Here is a 21,588-nt window from a genome sequence, read left to right on the forward strand (position 1 = left end):
GGGCGCTCCATACAGCAGGACGGTCTATTCTCGCTGGTCGCTGCACATGTGTGTAGTCGAAGGTTCTCAGCGGAAGGTGAGGTGGCCAGTGGCGGGCGGGTATAAGCGGGGAATGGTGCGAAGTTCAATCTGTGTACAAGGCTCAGAGCAGTGGAGCATGGAAGGTGCTGGATACTATAACATGTAGGATTAGGCGGAACTAGCACCTCTGGGGGTCCATAGTTGTCATGGTGACTGTACAAGGTGCACCTCCAGACGGGGTCAGATGAGACCAGGAGCAGGGCGGGCTTTATTACTGAGCGCCGTGTGTCATGTGACCTCTGACCTATCAGCGGCCCCGGTCTATTGCTCTTGGATACAATGAGGACACCCTCACTGGGGCTCATTCACACCTCAGCCATTAGCAATGCCTTTCCAGAAGTACCTCATTGCTGGACAGCAGATTGGCATGTTATTCTATTGTGCCTGGTCACACCCAAGCACCATGCTGCCACCCAAAGCTCAGGAGCGTCTTCTGGGCATGGTCATGTGTCTGTGGCCCCCAGTAAACTTCAGTGAGAGATTTCACTACTTCCCAGCCAATCCGATTCTGACATTCCTCTATGTGTGAAAAAATCAGCATTTTTTGCTAGAAAATTACTTAGAACCCCCCAAACATTATATATTTTTTCAGCAGAGGCCCTAGAACAGGGGACTGCAAACAATGGCCCTCCAGGTGTTGAACTACAAGTCCCATTATGCCTCTGGGAGTCTTGCCTGTGGCTGTCAGAGTCTTGCAAGGCCTCATGGGACTTGTAGTTCCTCAACACCTGGAGGGCCATAGTTTGGAGACCCCTGCCTAGAGAATAAAATGGTGGGTGTTGCATTATTTTTTCTTTCATTTCACACAGTATCTGCACAGCGGTTTTTCAAACTCAATTTAAAAAAAAAATACGGTACACTTTAACCCCTTGGCGCCGACGTACCACAAATATGCAGCCCCACTGGACTGGGCTTTTTTCGGTGGGGGTGCATATTTGCGTATCTCCCTTTCTCAGTACAGAGACTGGGGTCTCACCGAGGGCACTGGGTCCTGTACTAACAATCAGGACCTGGAACTCACAATTCTGGGTCACCTGATAGCTGTGATAGCCTCTGATTGGCTATCACAGTGATCAGTCACTGATCGCTTCTTGGACATTTTGGCTAAGATCAAGTGTAGTATCTGTTCTTAGTGTCCAGTAGGGGTGCTCTGCCGTCATTCTTGTCTTTTTGGTGAGAATGGCTGGCAGTATAGTACCCCTGCTGGTATGATGGGGTCTCCCAAGGTTAGTACCTGCTGGAACAGAAACCGAGACGTCCACAGGCTGTTGGGGCTGGGAGTAATTCCCCCAGGAAAACCGGATAGGCCCAGTTCCTCCTTATTTGAATGGGTTTACCTTGTCCGGCCAAGGTCCGGGGAGGCAGCGAGTCCACGGAGCAGTGCCCTCTGGGAGTGGTCACCCCAGGTGTGCTCTTAGTAACAGATGGGGGTGGGATCCCACATGTGAAAAGTGCACGTTCACTGTTTTAAACACTTTATCTGCACTGCTCCTTTTAGGGCTAGGCCTTTTGGCTAAGTCCAGGGCAATATTTTTGCTCTGGGCCTTAGGGCCTAGCCAGTGCACTATTGCATGGCCACATATGTATTTATTTTCCTCCACTGTCACCTATGTGTGTTCTTTTTTTTTTTTTTCTCACTAGGATGGGAGGGTATGGGGCCTAGGGGCAGGATGTGTGGCCCTTAGGTTCCCTTCTCCCCTGGTCCTGGCAAGGGGGGGTCTCTCTTCAGGAGAACCCAATGACCTAGTACTTAGTGGATGGCTTCAGCTGGCCACAAGGAAAGGGGGCCTTTTGGCTAGGTAGACCATGTTGGAAACCCTTTGTCCCTGTCAGGAGCCTCGAGCCCCGGGGGTCCAGAGTAGAGGTCCTACCCCTTCGCTCGCGTTTTTTGCCAGGTTTTGATGCGTTTTGTTTTTTTTTATTTTTTTAAATTTTCTTGTTGCTAGGCTAACGCATCAAAAATACAATACATGCTTTTCTGCAGCATTTACATTGAAGTCTATAGAACCAAAAATGCAAATGTTTGCGTTAAAAAAGGTCCCTGACCCTTTACAAAAAACGCGCGGGGTGAAAACGCTCAGAAGTGAACATGTCCCACATGAAGAATCTTTATTGTGGATCTTAGAAAGTGAATGGTCCTTGAAGCCCTATTATATTTACAGCAGGAGATGACTTGAGCACAGTTTTTATACTTATATAATTTTGTACGTAATTCTATTTATACTTGAGTTTTATTAGTATATATTTATTTTTTGGATCTTGTATTCATTGATTCTCCTTCCTGATCCAACAATTTCCTATATATTCATTATACATCATTATTTTTGCGCTAATGCTAGTGCTCTTTTCATATCTGCTGTTAGTTACTTTATGGGTAAAACCTATGGTACAATGGCGCCTCAGTAGGCGCGTGTATGTACTTCGGCAAAATGGCGGATCGGGAGTGCGCGGCAACCACCGCGCCTACTCGGGTTGTGTTGTGCGCACGCACCACCCCGACTATATATTGAATTGAATGATGTCCCCGGCTCTATGTGCATACCCCTCATGATTACGTGCTCATGCACGAAACACGTAGAGGAGGAGCCATACGTGGTGACGTCACCCCGCCGCCGAGACCAAGAGGGGGTCCGGCGGCCATCTTTATTTCTGTACATGGTCAGTGTTGATTCCTATGCTGTTTATATTGAGTTGCTTTACACTGAATAAACATTTTGGCTGTAAAAGTACTACACTATGGGCATTCTTCTTTTTGGCTCTATATGAGCCAATACCATCTTAGAGCCCATACCTGGAGGACAATAGCTGTGTGGCAGAGTACCAGGGAGGAAGGAGATCTCTTGGACCTGACCAGGCTGACCACCTCTTAAGGGGGTCCTCCGGCTATATCTCATATACCATGTGCTTTATGATCTTTCTTCTGGTGAGTGTGCATTTTTAACATCCCTTTGACACATCACCTGATTGATCGTCTGAGAAGCACGGATCACTCACTAGAGATTATCTTGGATCACATCAGTCACGTTTTTATCCATGTTTGGACTGTTCATACTCTTCACTTAGAGTAGTTTTTGTGGGATATATTTATGTAATTCTATGTCACATGCAGGGCACTTTAGCATATGTATGCATTGCATTTTTTGTCACTTTATTTGGAAATTTTTATCAGTTTTAGAAGTTCATATATATACATATATTTTTGCACAGCACCTTTTTATTCGATTGTATCTTATGAGGATTTTTGGTTTCAGCTGCTAGTTATTATTGGCGCTCGCTCTCTTCCTATTTTTCCATGAATGCACAATAAACATGCCAAAATGACATGGAAATGCTCACATTCAGCATTTACACGGGCATATGTTTATTTTCTGCACAGAACGCAGGTTACTTTTGGCAGAGCATTTAGAGAAGTACAATTCTAGTGACTTTACATGCTAATCAGGGGTGTGGAAATTTTTGAAGAAACGACTTGTCCAAGGACTAAATCGATGCGCCAATCTACTTGTCCAGATGAAAAAAATAATAATTTTAACCAAGACTGTATTTAAATCAGAGGTGATTTTAGGACTTTTTTTTTAAAAACAAAAGGGGTTTTATGGCGAGTTAAATGTGTAACATTTTTAACATTGCGCTGTTTGTCTCCTACCCCCTCCCCCTTCCCGCCTGTCTCCAGCACCACATCTGGGGACTAGCAGGGAGGAGAGAGACCTTGCAGTGTAATGAGCACCAATTGGCTGCTCCTCAGGAAAGGTGAGTGTTAGGCTTAACCTTTATCGCTTTCGCTGCCAGAGCCCTTTTCGATTAAAAAAAAATCATTTTAGGCCTGAAGATTACATAGAACCCCCAAACATTATATATTTTCTGAAATCAGAGACCCTAGAGAATAAAAGTGGTAGTTCCAATTTTTTTACGTCGCATGATATTACTACAAAATTTCAGTAAAAATACAAGTTAATTTTAGGGCACAAAAAAAGCAATAAATTATCCTATTTTTTTGAAAAATATAAAAGATGAGATGCTTAGAGTAAATAGATATCTAACTTGTCAAACCTTAAATTTGCGTGCGCTTGTGAAATGGCGATGAATTTCAGTACCCTAAACTTTCTATATGTGATGCTTTTAAAGCCCCTTATAGGTTATCAGTTTACAGTAGTGTTAGGGAGGAGGTCTGGTGCTAGAATTATTGCTCTCATCCTGGCGTGCGCAGCGTTATGTGAAATGTATATCGCAATCGACGTTCACATGCGTAGGCACCCCAACGTGTGCTTTTATGTATGTATGTGCGTGCGTATATTGGGGGGAGGTTATGTGCTTAGGTGTAACTTAATTTTTTTACAATTAAAAAATATATATAAATATATTTTTTTTTACACTTAATTTTTTTTCATCACATAAATCAGTGATGATCAGTGCCCTGATGATCGGTGCCCAGCAGTGCCAGCCACAAGTTCCGCCCACCTGTGCCCAGCAGTGCGCCCACTAGCTCCGCCCACCTGTGCCCAGCATGCACCCACCTGTGCCAGCCCGTCAGTGCCCAGCGGTTGTACCAGTCAGTGCCGCCAGTCAGTGCCCAGCAGTGATGCCAGTCAGTGCTGTCTATCAGTACCCATCATCAGTGTCGCCTATCTGTGCCGCCTCATTAGTGCTGCCTATCCGTGCCACCTCATTAGTGCTGCCTATCAGTGCTGCCTATCAGTGCTCTTCAGTGCTGCCTATCAGTGGCCATTAGTGCTGCCTCATCAACGCACATCAGTGAAGGAGAAAAAATTACCTGTTTGAAAAATTTTATAATAGAAACAAAGAAACTTTTTTTTTTCAAATTTTTTGCAATTTTTTGTTTATAGAGCAAAAAGTAAAGCGCCCAGCAGCGATTAAATACCACCAAAAGAAAGCTCTATTTGTAAGAAAAAAATGATAAAAATTTCATATGGGTACAATCTTGCATGACCGCGCAATTGTCAAAGTGTGACAGTGCTGAAAGCTGAAAATTGGCCTGGTAAAGAAGGGGATATAAGTGGCCGGTAGGCAAGTGGTTAAATAATGCTAAATTTAGCAACATTAGTTTCTTATCCTTCTGCATGAATCGTGTAGCATTCTGTGATTTGTCATGAATCCCAGAGTTTCATTTAAACTGTGTTCATTTCTTTGCAGGTATGTCCTTATATTATCTAATTTTGGAGAACAAAAAGTGAAATAATTGTAATGCTGACAATGAAGACACTCCATCTAATATGCAGAAATTGCAGAGGGATGGCAAATGTTCTGTTCCAGCCTCAGCACACTCCAGTTTTCCTATCTACATCCTGCACCGCACACAGCAGGAAGAAGAAAGTAAATGGTTATGAAAACATTGACCAGGAGAAGTACGCAAATCTGGTTCGGATGGTAACCTCCTCTAAGACTAGTTGTCAGACTCCCGAGAGGATATTTGAAGAAGACAGCTTTTTGTATGGTGAAGTGATAAAATCAAAGGCGCCATCACAAGAACCTGAAACTAGGGTGCCCCGGAATCATTCACTGATGTACAATTCCAACAAAGTGATACTGCCTGCAGAGAAGACAGACCCCAATATCCCAGTGAAAATTAGCTTACCAGCCAGAGATCAGATGGCTGACGGCAGACTGCCAAGTGTCACCCGTATCCTTCAACAGACTATGCCAATGGAGCAAGCGTTTTATTTGGAACGGTGGAAGCAAAGAATGATAATGGAACTAGGAGAAGAAGGGTTCATTGAGTACACAGCAGGTATGTATGCCTGTTCTTTTCTTTCCAAATCTGAAGAACATCCATTTTCCCAATTGTATTTTTAGATAAGAATCCTGTGTATGTCAAATAGGAACTTCAGGCAAACAGCTAAATATACAGCTTATTTATATATATATTTACTGTTTTACCTGCTAAAGGATTTGTAGTTCTGTGCAACTCCTTTATCATCTTTGCATCTCTGCATCTTTGCACAGCCATTCCACTTCTCTGGTTCTGCTGTATTGTTTCCTGGTCCTCTTCCCTGCCAATTGGTCAGAGGAGATGGTCCTGATTCATCGCTCAGTCTGGAGTGAAAGAGGTGACACTTTATTGCTGAACTAGTGCTTTTGGTTTGATTTACTAAAACTGTAGATTGCAATATCTGCTGCAGCTGTGCATCGTAGCCAATCAGCTTCTAACTTCAGCTTCTTCAATGACGCTTTGCAATAAAACCTGGAAGCTGATTGGTTTCTCTGCACAGCTGCACCAGATTTTGCACTCTCCAGTTTTAGTAAATCAACCCATTTATTTAGCGGTTTGCCTGGAGTTCTTAATTTAAGACATTTTTCAGGGGTAAGGAGGCAAAATTGCTTGCCTGATTTATGTTTCCCCCTCCCCGAACATTGGTTATGATGAAGGACCATAGGCATGAGGTTGTCGCACATTTCAGCTGTTAGTTGTGGGGAAGGGATTTCATGTCTGTGTAGCTCATACAGTATGTAAACACAAAGTAAACTTGTCACAAAGCTGGATTATTTAAATTGAGTATATGAGGACAACTTTTCATGGTGTAGCAGCCTGTATGCCTTATGTGTAATAAAAAATGAACAAGGATCTGGGTATTTGTTGAAATCCATATACAGACTTTGAAAAGAGTTAACATGTTGTATGAAATCATAATATTGCACTAGTAATTTTTTTAATATTGTCTTCCATATCTTTGTGATTTAAATCTTTCACTACACGAGAACACATATTATAACAGCCCTAACATTTCTCTATTTGATTTCCAGCTGTTTTCTCACAGGGAAAGCAGTTCCATGCAAGGCTGGAGGATCTGCTTGTATCTAGAGATGACAACATTCATAGACCAGAAGATACTGATGAGCTGTCCGGATACCTGGCCAGTGTGGAACATGTCCTGTCTGATGTTTCAGAATTAAGGACACTGGAAAGTGCTGTTCTCCACTCCGAGCTAAAGTACCTGGGCATTGTAGATTGTGTTGCTTATTATAGGTGAGAAAATATAACTGTGGAAAAAAAAAAACACCTTAAAACAAATTTATTTATTTATTTATTTATTTTTTTTTATTAATTTAAATATTTATTAAATTTTTCAAGTTAATACAAAAACCCAAAAAAGGGAAGTAATTCTCATATAAATAAACATTTATAACATTTCTACCTTTCCCTTACTAAAAATTATTTTCTTTCCCCTCCCACTACCCCCCCCCCCCCCACCCCTCTTCCCCCCTCCTCCCCCTCTGCAGACTATGGCCCATTCTATTCTTTTGAGGCTTATTAATTTTTTGTTAACAACCTAGTTCATATTTTTCTATATTTCTCTTTCAATCCTGCTCTTTCCCACTTTTCCCATCTCCTGGAATAAACTCCCATCTTATCTTCTTGCATATGGTATGATCTTTCCATTCTACCTATCTGATTTACTCTATTAATCCAGTCTATCTCCTTCGGTACCTCAGCTTTCCACCAAAACTTGGGTATCAACCCTTTCGCCGCATTCAAGAAGTACCAAATACCTGAATCTTTATATTTATTTACAGATGTCTCCACATTGTGTAGGAGGCACGTCGTTGGGTCTAATCCTATGTCAATTTCAATTATTTCTTCAATTAATTTAACTATTATCTTCCAAAAGGCCTGGATTTTCGGACATTCCCACCATATGTGAAACACCGTGCCTATCTCTCCACATCCTCTCCAACACTTATTTGAGTTTCCCCCATTTATCTTGTGCTCTACACTCGGTGTAATATGCCATCGTGTCACACACTTATAATTAACCTCAACCTCTCTCATACTAACATTATCGTGTATCAATCTAAACATCTTTCTTTGTCTATCTTCATCAAACCCAACTCCCATATCCCTTTCCCATTTTGTCATAAAAATTAAATTTGTGTTTGTGTCTAATTCTGTGAGTATTCTATACACCTTTGAGATACCGTGCTTACCATCCCTTCTTGTCTCTAACAACCTTTCAAACATATTCCACTCCTGTTTTATTCTTAGGGGTTTCGGTAAATTTCCAATGAAACTTTTCAATTGATGGTGTTTCCACTCATCTATTCTAATAAAAATATCACCCTTCTTCTCTATTAACTCTTTAAGTGATCTCAATTCTCCCTCCACCAAAACATCTCTCAATTGAGTATCCTCCTTTCTAAACCATCTCCCTGATATCTTATTCTGACCCGGGGGGAAGTACTCAGTATTTGTGAGAGGCATTAATATAGAATTAAATTCCCATTTCATGTTCTTGTGTAAATTATCCCATACCCTAAAGACATTTAAAGTGTATATACTCGTGCTTTCTTTAATTCCCCTAAACTGTGGTGGAACCCATATCATCTGACTCAATCTTTTACCACTAAGATCATTTTCAATTGTTACCCAACTTTTCCCCTTATGATTAAATGTCCAGTCATATATTCTTGCTAAAACCACTGCCTTATAGTATCTCTTGACATCTGGTAGGCCCAATCCCCCTTTCTCTTTAGTCCTGCTCAATGTTTCATATGCTATTCTAGGTTTTTTATTCTTCCAAATATATCTTGTTAACATTTTTTTCATTATCTTAAAGAAGGCTTCTGGAATTTTAATTGGTACCATTTGAAATCTATACAGTATTTTAGGCATTATTACCATTTTGACTAGGTTTATACGTCCTATCCAGGATGGATTTCCTCCTTCTAGTCTTTTTAAATCTTCCCTGATCTCATTTATCAAGGAGATATAGTTTAATCTATACAAATGCTTAGATGAGGCAGTGAGTTTTATTCCTAGGTATTTTATCTCTTTTTCTCTCCATATAAAGGGGAATTCTTTTTGTAGTTTTTCTTTTTCATTCTTTGGTATATTAATATTCAGGATCTCTGTTTTCGTTGGATTAATTTTTAAATTTGATAATTCACCATACTCCTTCAACAACTTCATTATATTTGGGAGAGTTATTCGGGGATTCCCCACATAGATCAATAGGTCGTCCGCAAAGGCCGCTACTCTATGTTCTATGGATTCTATCTGGATTCCCTTTACCGATCCACTATTTCTTATTATTGACAACAGGGGTTCGAGTGACAATACATATAGCAGAGGAGACAGTGGACAACCCTGTCTTGTACCATTAGACATTCCAATGGGATCTGATCTCTCCCCATTTACCGTGATAATTGCAGTAGGCTCCCTATATAGTTTACTTATCCACTCTCGCATTCTATCACCTATCCCCAGCACTTTTAAGTTGTCCATCATAAAGCCCCAGTCCACTCTGTCAAATGCCTTTTCTGCATCAATTGACAAGAGCACCACCGGAACTTTCCCTTTTCTACTTTTCTGAATAAGCATCAGGGTTCTCAAGCCGTTGTCTCTACCTTCTCTCCCCGGTACAAAACCCACCTGGTCTCCATGGATCCATTCAGGCATCAGATCCCTCAACCTGTTTGCTAGCACCTTTGCATACAGTTTAGTATCAGTGTTCAATAATGAGATAGGTCTATAGCTAGAGCACTGAGATGGATCTTTTCCCTCCTTGTGAATAAGTACTACATGGGCCTGTAGGGATTCTCTCCTCACTTCCATCCCACCTCCCAGAGCGTTCATATATTTCTCCAACTTGGGTAGCAGTACTTCACTAAATTTCTTATAGTACTTAACTGTATAGCCATCCGGGCCTGGGCTTTTTCCTCCCCCTGTGCTTCTTAATGCTATTTTAATTTCTTCCTGGGAGATTTCTGCATCCAGGGATTTCAACTGTGCTTCACTTAATTTTGGTAATCCCGCATTTTTTAAGTATGTCATCTTTTTTTCATTAATTCCTTCTTGGGCTTCTTTTAGGGGGCCTTGGGGGCTAATATTGTATAACTTTTTATAATACTCCGTAAACTCTTTGATAATCTCTTTATTTGAGTGGACCAACTCCCCCTTTGAACTTTTTATCTTTTCTATATAGTTCCTATTTTTCTTTTTATTCAAAGCTCTCATTAAATATCTTCCTGGTCTGTCTCCCCATCTATATCTTTCGTTTAAAACCCTGTTGTATACTCTTCTCTTCTCCTCATCCATCAACCTCTCTAACTCGTCTTTTTTATCCGATAACCTCTGTCTCGTATCTTTTGTTATTTTCTTCTTATGGATCTGCTCCAAGTCCAATATTTCTTTTAAGAGCCCACTGACCCTCTCTCTTCTTTCCTTTTTCTTCCTTGCTCCTACCGCAATCAAGATTCCTCTTATGAATACCTTATGGCTTTCCCAGACTGTAGCTATCGATACTTCCTCTGTTTCGTTCTCCTTGAAGTATACCTTAATCTCTTTCTCGATTTTCTGGACTACATCCTCATCCAGAAGAAGACCCTCATTTAACCTCCACCCCAATCCTCCCGTCCACCTTCTTCCCCATCCCATTTTCATTACAACCGGGGCATGGTCCGAGAACGTCCTTGTTTCTATATCGATTTTAATCAGATGATCTATAAGTTGATGGTCTATTAAGATGTAATCTAATCTCGAGTATATCTCATGTGCATTAGAGAAGAAGGTATAGTCTCTGTCCTTCATATGCCTTATTCTCCAAGTGTCCACCAGTTGTTCTTCATGCATCACTTTTTTCAGAGCTCTCAGAGACCTACTCCCTTCTCTTTGCACAGAAGAGGTATTATCCTTTTGTGGGTCCATACAAAAATTTAGGTCTCCAGCTACTATCAGGCGACCTGTTTTAAATTCTTTTAATTTTTTCAGCAGACCCTTCATGTACATCTCCGGATTTTTATTAGGGCAATATATATTGGCTAAAGTACACTCAATCCCCTGGAGTCTACCTTTTAAGAATAAAAACCTCCCCTCTGGGTCAGTTCTTCTATCCTCCAACTCAAATCTCATATTCTTTGCAAAACCAATTGCTACCCCTTTTGCTCTTTTAATTGGAGAATCTGCATAATACCATGTTGGATAGTGTTTGGATTTCAATTTCACGTTTACCTCTATCTCAAAATGCGTCTCCTGTAAAAATACCACTGAGGAGGCCCTATGATGTAGCTCATTAAACAACCTAAATCTCTTTCCTGGACAACTCAACCCATTCACATTATAAGTTATAAACTGTATTTCTTCCATCATTCCTAATTAACTCCATCTCTCTTCCAGATTGCCTCTTCCTCTTTATCCCTTCTGTCATGCAGAGTATTGACCCATTACTTCCTCCCCTCCCTCCCTCCCACCCAACTCTCTCCCTCTCCCTCCCCCCTCCCTCCCCACCCCCTCCCCCCCTGCCATCTCCTGCCCCCCCTCCCACCTCCCCTCCCCCCCCAGGCCTCCTACGCCTTTGGATCATCTTCGACTTTTGATCCCTCTATAGGGGTTCAACTCTACCCATGACCGCTTACCGTCCCCCCCTCCTCCCCAATTTCCCCCTATCTATTGATTCTTTATTTCCTCTTTTAACCAGCTGCCACTTTCCTGTCCCACTGATATCCAACTCTCCCTCCTCCCCTTCCCAACCAAATATCACTTGTCTCTGCAATCCAAATTTTTCACAAAATTCTTCCATATCCTCCGAGAATCTTAGGACAGCTGTAGTTCCATCCCTCCACCCAATTAAACTTAAGTCACGTCCCCATCTGTATTTCACTCCTTGTTTTTTCATCACTTCCAATAGGGGTTTCAATGCTCTCTTCCTTCTCAGAGTTTCTGCTGTCAAGTCTGCAAAAATTTGGATATTTTTCCCACCGTATGTGATATTTGATCGTCCTTTTATCTTTTTCCAAATCTCTTCTCTATCTCCATAGTTGTGGAATTTAACAATTATGTCTCTTGGTTTTTCTACCCCATTTCCTTGTTGATTCTTCCCAATCCTATATACTTCATCCAACTTGAACCTCACCTCATCCGATTTATCCATTATGGAGTTCAAGATTTTACCAGATAGCTCTTTTAGATCTTCCCCATGTGTCAATTCTGGTACTCCTCTTACTCTGATATTATTTCTCCTTTCTCTATTTTCTTGTTCTTCCATCCTATAAAGCAATCTCTTATGTTCTTTTCTATCTTCAATTATCCATTTCTCTAGTTTTGGGATGGTCTGAGCTTGGGCTTGTACCTTCTCCTCCATTTCCTCCACCCTAGTTAACAATTGGCCCAGATCTTCCCGAATCATCCCCATCTCTTGCTTTATTGATTTTTCCAATCCTTTAAACATCTCTGCCATTTTTTTTTTATTAGGTAATTGCATATCTCTTTCCAGATCTCTTGATTCCATACCTTCCATTTGACTATTGTAAACTGGGCCCAGGGAGAGTCTTGGGCTGTTATCCAGACTTATTTCTGATTCACTTTTTTCACTTATTCCCTGAGTTCTTTCTGGGGTAACATTTCCTTGTGACACATACTTCTTAATCGTACCCGTTTGGGTGTTCTTAGGCCCGCTCCCTTTGGTATTTTTACCTTTCATGCTGTAGTTTGGAAAAATTTTTTATCTCTTATTTTCTGGATCTCCTGGTCTTTTACTCCTCCAATCTTCAGACCTATCCTAGGGATCCCCTATTTCTTTTATTTTCTGGTTGAGTATTTTAGTCACAGTCCTTTTTCCAGGCACCTCACAATCTAGTGCAGGAACTCAGAGTATATAAAAGTCTAACATACAAAACCAATGTATATGCAGTGTATAAGAGGACCCGCAGGAGGGACCCACAGTCCTCACTCACCCACCGTGCTGGAACTTCACCTCAGAAACATTCCTCTGTGTTTAAGTCCACTTGTCTCCTCTTGAAGGGATTCCTAGGGGTCTCTCGTAGTTCGTATAACTTATCCTCCTGTTAGAGGCCCCCTTCGATTAGAGTCAATATGCAAATTAATAGTTAGAGAAAGGAGTAGAGTGGGGGTTAAAATGTTTAGCCGTAAAAAATGAGCATAATAGTATATACTTGTGGTGCTGTAAGCTTAGAAATGATATGGGTATGGTATGGGGATGATGTATAGTTGGGGTGGAGTTAGGTTAGGTGTAGGAGGCGAGGAGATGAAATATTTATATATATGTTGTATCTGTTGTAGGGACAGTATGTCCTTTACCCTCCGCCACTTCACCCACTTGCTGAGATGTCGGACAATCTCTCTCTTTCTCGGAGCTCCCAGAGCTCCTCCACTGCTTCTCACGTGTCTGAGTCAGTCAGTGTCAGCGTCTCTCGAATGTCCCAGCTGACTCACTGACATCTCCCTGGCAACCCTGCTCCTCCTCCGAAACCACCGCCGCAGAGAGCCAGAGACCCGCTGAAGCCACGAGGCAGCTCTCTCCCGGCTCTACCCAAGCTCCAGGTCAGCCGGTCGTCTCCCAGGCAACCCCTCTCCTCCTCAACAGTCGCCGCGGAAGGGGAGAATCCGATGTGTCTCTCCCCCAGCACCCTCCCGACACTCCGCCAGCTCCGACCGTCCCCGGAGCTCTGACGATTCTTTCAGGCAGGTGAGTCCCTGCATTCAGTGCAGCTGGACCCTCTAACGAGGGTTCATAGGGAGATAAACGGGGGGGAGGAGGGAGGCTCACGGAGAGTGCTAGCCTACACTCTCTCCCGTGCCGCCATGTTCAGGCTCCTCCCCGTGAAGGCTCCAATACCTTAAAACAAATTTAAATGCCAGACTTTTTTTTTTTTCTAGTCTGCATTGTAATAGTTTTGACCAGGGGTGCTCAGTCTGTATCCTGTGGACCACATGTGGCCCTCAGAGCCCTCTGATGTGTCCCTCAACCTCAAACCAGGGAAGCGCATCCTTGGGGTTGGCAACCTGTTGATGGCGATTTTGGCTTACCGACCCTCCATCCCAGAGCATCAGAGTGCATTGAGTCGGCTCCAGCAGTGGAGGATGCAGGCAGCCGCGGAGGGAGTAGGACCTGCATAAGCCAATGCCTCCTTTGTAGCACCAGCTCCTGTCCCAGGTGAAGTGATTCCAAGTGCATGTCACCTGGGACCTTTCCAGCAGCCTGGAGATGGAGAGCGATGCCAACAGAAGCTGGAAGAAGACAACAAGGTCAGTGTCTTAACACATACACTGCACTTTTGCAATGGGCGTGTTAAGACTTATAAAAGGGTTAACAACTATAAGGCTGCTTGTGCACTGATCCGCAGGACTTTAATTATATCCTGCAGATTTGGTGCGCTTTCTGAAAGTGCACCAAAACTCCAGAATGCACTACACCCACAAGATATGATAGTAATCAATAGCAAAATGCAGCTAACCCGCAGGTGCAAACCGCAGCTCATCAGTGTGAAAGCAGGATATAGGGGGCTCAGGAAAATAAGGGCTCATTTGCAGTTTGGAGGACGTTGAGACTTTTTTCTATCATGACCTCCAACCACTGGTGTAGCATCAGGGTTCACAATGGTGACCCTGCCCCTGCCCCATGCTCCAGTATGCCCATGTCGCCTCCCTGTCACATTCTGTTTTACACTTGGACAGGAGGGGTGGCGGTGGTGGCATATACAGGAACTGATCCTCTTTATTTTCCTCCTTCAACCGCTGAAAGCAGAGTTCTCCTCCTCTCCCTCCCACTGGCATTCAGCAGCTGCAGGAAGAAAATGTTAATTATGCTATTCAAAATAAAAAGTTTGAAATTCTGAACCATTTCATTTCATTGTGGCCCACAACTTGTAACCAAATCACTTAAGTGGCCCTTGCTGTTCAAAAGGTTGAGCACCCCTGGTTTAGACTGTGGGGTCATGCTGTCGTGTACAGAAGAAATGGTCACTTGCACCAAAAAAGCTCTTGGCCCCGGCCACAACCACAACATGCCTCGGTTTTTAGCTTGTGACCTCCAGAGCGTAGACGTGTCTTCATCTCTACTATTTATTCTCTGTCTGATTTAGAAGATTTTTTTCTAGGAACAGCTGCCAGTAGATTCATGTCACATATGCTGAATCCTGGAAGTCTCTCCAATCAGCCTCCAAGCACAGGTTTTTCCAGTTGATGATAGTGTCTTCTCTGCAAAAGCTCTGAATTTATGAAAAATTTTCCAGGCTTCAGGGCGAATCTGGAAACCAGAAAGTTCTTCAGTTAGCCAAACAGTGCAGGTTCCCAGTTCATTACCTGTGTTGATGTTGCTGCAGTTGGCAGTGATTCTCTGTGTTCCAGTTCACACAGGACACCACCACTCAGGTCAAGCCAGTATGTCCCTGTCTCTTGCATATCACTGTTGTGTGTTCCTAGCCGATCTATTCTAGGTTGAGGTTCCTTCTTTTCAAGTACTGATACTTCCTATATATTATTTTCTATAGTAGCAGCTGTAGTTAATTGACCATTTTGTGTGGGAGTTAATTTCTCTTTTATTTTGAGAATACATATGTACTTTGCAAGCTGCCCACTTGGGAAGCCCTCCTGTTGCTGTTTTGCTTTCTCGCCTCTCGTACAAATTGCCTGTTAATGATGCAGTTCTAATTCAGTTGTGCACTTTCACGCTTGTGGGGAGACTTGGACAACTTGCATATCCAACACCTGGATGCAGGAGGTGGTATCCCAGGTCTACAAACTGAGTTTTGCTGCCTGCCCCTTGAATTCTCACATCCAACCTTCCTGTATCACCCCATAGATAAGATGATCTCTGTGGAGCCCTCTAAAGTCTTCTGGATCAAGGTGTCATTGCTATAGGTGCTGTGGTAGAACGGTTTCAGGTGGTTCTCATATGCATACACATTCACCCATCTTGGATCTCAAATTGTGAATGTCTTCATTTGAATCCAGAAATTCCACATTCAGCACTGTGTTACCTACCCTTTACTATTAGGCTTTTTCCTCTAGTGGTTAAATGCTTTTTAATTCTACTGCTGGAATGTTCTTGAGACCATTTTCCCTTACAAGCCAATGTAAGGGAATGTTGCATTCATCCTGTAAAAGGCAATGAAGAAACTGGCATTTCACACATATCACATACATTATGGGTACTTACTGTGACTTTGGGGTGAATGTTTGTTTTTTTTATATATCAAAATTGTTTACTTCACTAATGTAGTAAAGCAGAGACTGTTCACCTATCTATGTGAAAAGCTGAATCCATGTTCAACCAGTCATTCAGTAGCAAAAATTCTTTTATCTCTATTTTTTTTCACTTTTACAGGAATGGGTATTTAAATTGAACACAGATTCACCTTATTTACTAGTCTTTAGTAAATAAAACTCCAGTGGTCCAAAAAGCAGGTGTAGAAAGTCTTAACATGGCAAATTATTTAACAATCTCCATTCTAGGACTATCATAGATCCAGACACAGTGCTCGCCTGGATTGTGAATAAGCACAATATAAAGAACTTTTTCAGGTATTAACCTTCACTACTGTGTCCAGAATCTTTATCTGTCCCAATGTACAAAATCAGAACACAGAACAACAGTATGGGTGGGATGGTTCTGTCCTCAAGGTTTACTAGAAGCAACATAAAAAAAAAGTGAAGTAGCTTGCACATAAGCTGCAGGTAGAGTGTATTGAAAGAGTGTTTGTTTATTTTCATTTCTCATCAGGATGAAGTAAGGGCAAACCTGTTTTGAATATGTGATTAAATTGGGAATAAACAGTTCAAAGATAAAAGGAGAATCTGTTATTTGCTGTTTAAAAAGAAAGCTACTGTTAAAGTAGGAGCTCTTGGTAGCTAAAGGTGAGCAGAAGGGGTTAGCTTGATGGCTAGGACCAGGTTCTGGCAAAAACATTACAATAGAAGGGAGACTCTAGACTCTATCACTGCTAAACATGAGAAGTTCTTGACTTTTTCTAGATGATTAGCACTGGGCTCAGGGCACACTTTTTCTGCCACTGCCCTCCACCACCTGTATGTAGAGCACCACGTTTGTGAAGTTCTACACCTGTTATGGAATTTAAGAAATTATTTTTTCTGTGTATATTTTGAAAAATATATAAATATACGTATATTGGGGTGTTAGTATACAGAATTATTCTCAGTAGCACTCTTGTAGAGTCTCAAATATAAAAGGTCTTCGATTTAAAACTAGACTGTCTGAATCTTAAAGTAGAACTACAAATCATCTAGGCACCAAAAACACTATTAATTCATTTTTAATATTCAAAACAAGCTCCATCCAACCATTTCTCCATGCTTTATTTTTGCTGAGAAATCACTTTGAAAAATACCCCCTCGCATTTCTGGCTGTTGCCATCTTGAGTGAGGGCAGATGAAACATGAAGCATTTGCTTCCTGGAAACCATATGCCTTTAGCTCAAACATGCAGGCAGGGGTTGTGCTTAGCTGAGAAAAACCCTCCTCCCCTCGTGAGATTTATGATATCATTTACCTAGGACTGGAAACCAGGAAGTAAATGAAGATATGTAAAAAAAAAAAAAAAGTTTAAAACAAGTAAATATAATAAACCTTCTTATCTACCTATTAATGCTATCAGCATAAGGATTAAAAATAGGCAATGTTGATTGAGAGAGTGAAGTTCCACTTTAAGTGGACATTTAGAATCTATGTTCTGTAGACCTATGGGGGGCAAAGTAAATTCTCAAGAGACATTCAGGCCAATTACATTGTAGCTCAGTCGAATTCTTATCAGGCCCTCTCTGTGATGTGAGGATAGGGAGCATCCTGCTGGAGCAGATTGCAGATTATAGGAATAATTTATGAACATTTTTTTTCAGGAATTTACGAACAATTTAGGAGTTCAGAAAAATGTAAACATGTCCGTGTTAAAGTGAAGGAGAGTGCATATAAATGGCATATAGCTGAGATGATCAGTCATGAATTTAGAATCCAGATTGGATCCCACAAGCTTCACTGGGTTCCAAGATAATTATTTTGGTACTATTGGTAACTAGATGCTTATGTAGCGCCTTACAAAATAATCATTGTTGAAGGAAATAACACTTTTGAGACTTGGGGGTTCTCCAAAAGACTGTCCACCCTGGGATAGGTAATGAAAGGTGATTTTTGCAATTACCATGTTACAAATTGCCTTAATCTGACAGATTATGTAACTGGGCTTTTCTACCCCCTTTTTTTCCCCTATTCCGCCTTTACAAAGTTATTTGCCTGGCCTCACAGTGCTGTGTCTATAGAAAACAGAACAACATTACTAGAAATCTTACAACAACAACATCTCACTTGGGAAATCTGCTAGCCATTGCCATTCTGAAAATTCATACTCCTGTCAGTAAAATGTGATGGCTGTTCCCAGTTGTGAAGATTGAATTATTTCAATTGCAATCCTACCTATCAGCAAAATAGACACACATTTGCCTATTGGTACTATATACAAGATTTTGATTTTTCTAAACCTTTCTACTGCATTCCAGTGAAAATAAAATATCACATATTAATTTGTTGCAGGGGAAAACTTTGCATAATAGAGTGGAAAACCTCTGAGAAGCAGAAGCCACACATACAGAGAACTTTTGACAATCCACTGCAGGTTGCTGCTTATGTTGGCGCTCTAAATCATGATGTCAACTATAACTTTCAAGTAAGTACTTCTTGGTGCTTTTACAGTGGGTATAGAAAAGAATCACCCACCCTTTAAAATCGTAATTTTTTTTGTTTTGCAGCCTGAAATGAAGACAAACACAGTTGTTTTGTTTTATCCAGGTGTATTTACTCCTTATTTGTATATTTATGGGTGTATTTAGTGCAACTTCTAACATCCAAGTGAAAGCTCTGACATATCAAACATTTTTTTTAAAACATTCAAAAACAAAGTCATTGAGTTGGAAAAGGGATCACCCCCTTCTAAAAATGACTTGTAAACTCAGGTGTAGCTCATTGGCACACAAATTAGCTCAGCATGAAAAGAGCTTTCCTTTCCTGGAGAACTTCAGTCCCTGATAGTGCAACTGAAGCAAGCAATCAACTATGGCTGGCAAGGCACTGTCAAAAGATCTCTGGGATAAAGTTGTGGACAGGCAAAAGTCAGGAGATGGATAGAAAAAAAATTCAAACCTTTTATCAATGCCTAGAAGCCCAGTGAAGTCTATTATTAAGAAGTGGAAGGTATTTGCTACAACATAGACCCTCCCTGGATTAGGACGTCGCTCCAAACTGGAAGAGTTAGGAGAAAACTGCTCAGAGAGGCTACCAAGAGGCCTACAGCAATTCTGAAGCAGTTGCAGGAATTTATGACAGAGGGGTCAATGTGTGCGTTTGACAATATCACAAAATCTGCACAAATGTGGCTTGTATGGGAAGTTTGCAAGAAAAAAGACACTCCTCATGAATGCAATCACAACTGAGCTTTGCCAAAACGCACCTTGAAGATTCTAAGGCCACATGGAAAAAGGTGTTCTGGTCAGATGAGACTAAAATGGAATTATTTGGCCTCAACACTAAACGATATGTCTTGTGGAAATCCAATACCATCCAAATAACACCATTCCTACAGTAAAGCATGGAGGTGGTAATACCCTGTTATTATCTGGATAGAAGGTAAAATGGATGAGCAAAATACCGTCGAATTCTTGAGAAAAATCTGCTGCCCTCTGCCAGAGAGTTGTCAATGGAAAGAAGGTTTACCTTCCAACATGACAATGACCAAAAGCACACAGCAATGGGGCGATCATTTTTCCAACTCAGTGATTTCTGTTTTTTTGGGGGGGGTTTTCTGACATGTTAGTGTTCTGTCTTTCACTTGGATATTATAAGTTGCACTGAGTAAATACAGCTGGATAAAACAAAAACTGTCTGCCTTCATTTCAGGCTGCAAAGCAACAAAATATAATTCTTTTGCATACCAACTGTATGTGTTTCTGAGACATCTCATACATAGCACTTAAAACATACCTAACACGTCTGTGCTGTCTTCATTACATTTTTCTGCACGCCTCCTAGGACCTGGTTTATTGAAAATTGTAGGCACTCAAGATCGAGCCCGCAGGTGTGCCACAATAGTAAGTGGATTCCTATAGTGGCACCAACGGGGGACCCCAGAAGATGATAATCTTGACTGGTCTGTGCCATTCTATTGCATCGAGCAGTTCCTACATGTATTTGTATCATAAATGTCAGTAAGCTACAAAACTCAATTAACTGTTTACGAAGACCAGTGGTCAGATAACTGTGCAGCTGAAAATCTCTGTCATTTGTGTAGTCCTGTGATTGGCTATCACAACCACTAGAAACTGACTGGAATATTACTTGAAACAATGAATGCTTGCAAGATTTTGCAGTTAAAATGTGTCCTTTCTTGCCTGTATTTCTATTCTACCAATAAATAGGCTTTAGTATATGCATTTTGTATAAGCTGAGGTTCTAAATTAACTGTTTTGTCTTTCAGGTTGATTGTGGCCTGGTAGTGGTGGTCTATAAAGATGGATCCCCTGCACATGCACATTTTATGGACCCTGAACTGTGCACATATTACTGGGACAAATGGCTGTTACGTCTGGAAGAATATAAGGAGAAAAAGGAGGAAAAACAATAGAGATGACTGGTGTTCTCTGTGCTGGTCACATAAGATTACAATGACTTCTAGCTACATAACAGGTGTATAGTGGAGAGCTGTAAGTCATTCATAAGTGACTTGCCATCATCTGGTGTCCTTAAAGCCCAACTTTAGAGATTTAGGAATTGAAAAAAAAAAATTCAGTGGGGCCCCCTACTGTGCAAATGTTAAATACTCAGTATGTCTAGAGGTGCATCCTTCAGGTTCTATCTTTTGTCTTATACCCTACTCTGGTGCTTTCCTTTTCTTTCTGAACCTCTGGTCTGTGGGCGGAGCCTCTGTGTCATCTCATATAGTACAGGGCTAATAACCCTATATTGTACATTGAGGAGATTGAGTCATTTGCCCTTGCAGTTCAGGATGATTTTTTTTTTTTTAATTAATTTGTGTTGGGCTTTAAAGACATTGAGAAAAACATATAGGGGCCAAAGGCCTGGTTTAGGCTGCTTTTACAGTTATCTAACAGTGGAAATTCAGATGAGAATACAACTTGTTACCTCTTAAAGAGGAACTTCACCCTTATCTTAAAAATTACAATTTCACCTTGTTCTAAATGTTTGTAATTGCAATCTACAAACAAATATGTACAGTGTGTAATTATAGGCTTTTTTTTGTTCTTTGCATACTTTATTTTCCTTTTCTTCCCCATTCATCTCATGCTGGCCATACACTAACGGCAGATGATTCCATCTGCCTTTACATCCTGGAACCCTGGGTCTGCCTCCTGGAGCATTTGACAAGGCAATCTATCAGCACACAGAGCCAGCTGACCTTGGCTGGCTCTTTTAAACATTAACTTACACATTTATATTTCCTACTAAAAAAAAAATAAAAGTGAGGTCTTGACTTTTACAAAAAATCTGATTGACCTTTTGTGGGTAGAGATAGAGGATATGCTATTGTTGACTGGTTCCTAACACTGCAATTTCCAAAGGGGTCTGATTCTATCTTCACTGCCTATGGAGTTACCAACAATCATGCAGACAGTAAAGTGTGAACTTGTCAAGTAGTGAAGCCTTGATCAAAATTACATTCTTGGAGAATGCATTGTTAAATGGTATTCCTTGAGGATGGAAAAGGATCTGAGGGTCCTAGTAGATCACACGCTCAG

At 41.3% G+C, this 21,588-nt stretch overlaps 1 protein-coding gene and 1 pseudogene across 1 annotated transcript; both read left to right on the forward strand.

The window, feature by feature from the left end:
- Positions 1-21,336, forward strand: MGME1 (mitochondrial genome maintenance exonuclease 1). The gene is made up of 5 exons (XM_089686522.1): positions 1-76; positions 5,233-5,827; positions 6,841-7,063; positions 18,374-18,506; positions 20,310-21,336. Exons 2-5 carry the CDS (start codon positions 5,284-5,286, stop codon positions 20,454-20,456), a joined length of 1,047 nt encoding a protein of 348 aa, XP_089542648.1. The 5' UTR covers positions 1-76; positions 5,233-5,283; the 3' UTR covers positions 20,457-21,336.
- On the forward strand, positions 1,165-1,284 carry LOC149455285 (U2 spliceosomal RNA; annotated as a pseudogene).
- Positions 21,337-21,588: the final 252 nt, after the last annotated feature.

This window comes from Staurois parvus, unplaced genomic scaffold, assembly GCF_062004578.1.
Source record: "Staurois parvus isolate SC_StPar_1 unplaced genomic scaffold, SC_StPar_1.0 ptg000401l, whole genome shotgun sequence".
NCBI classification, from domain to species: domain Eukaryota; kingdom Metazoa; phylum Chordata; class Amphibia; order Anura; family Ranidae; genus Staurois; species Staurois parvus.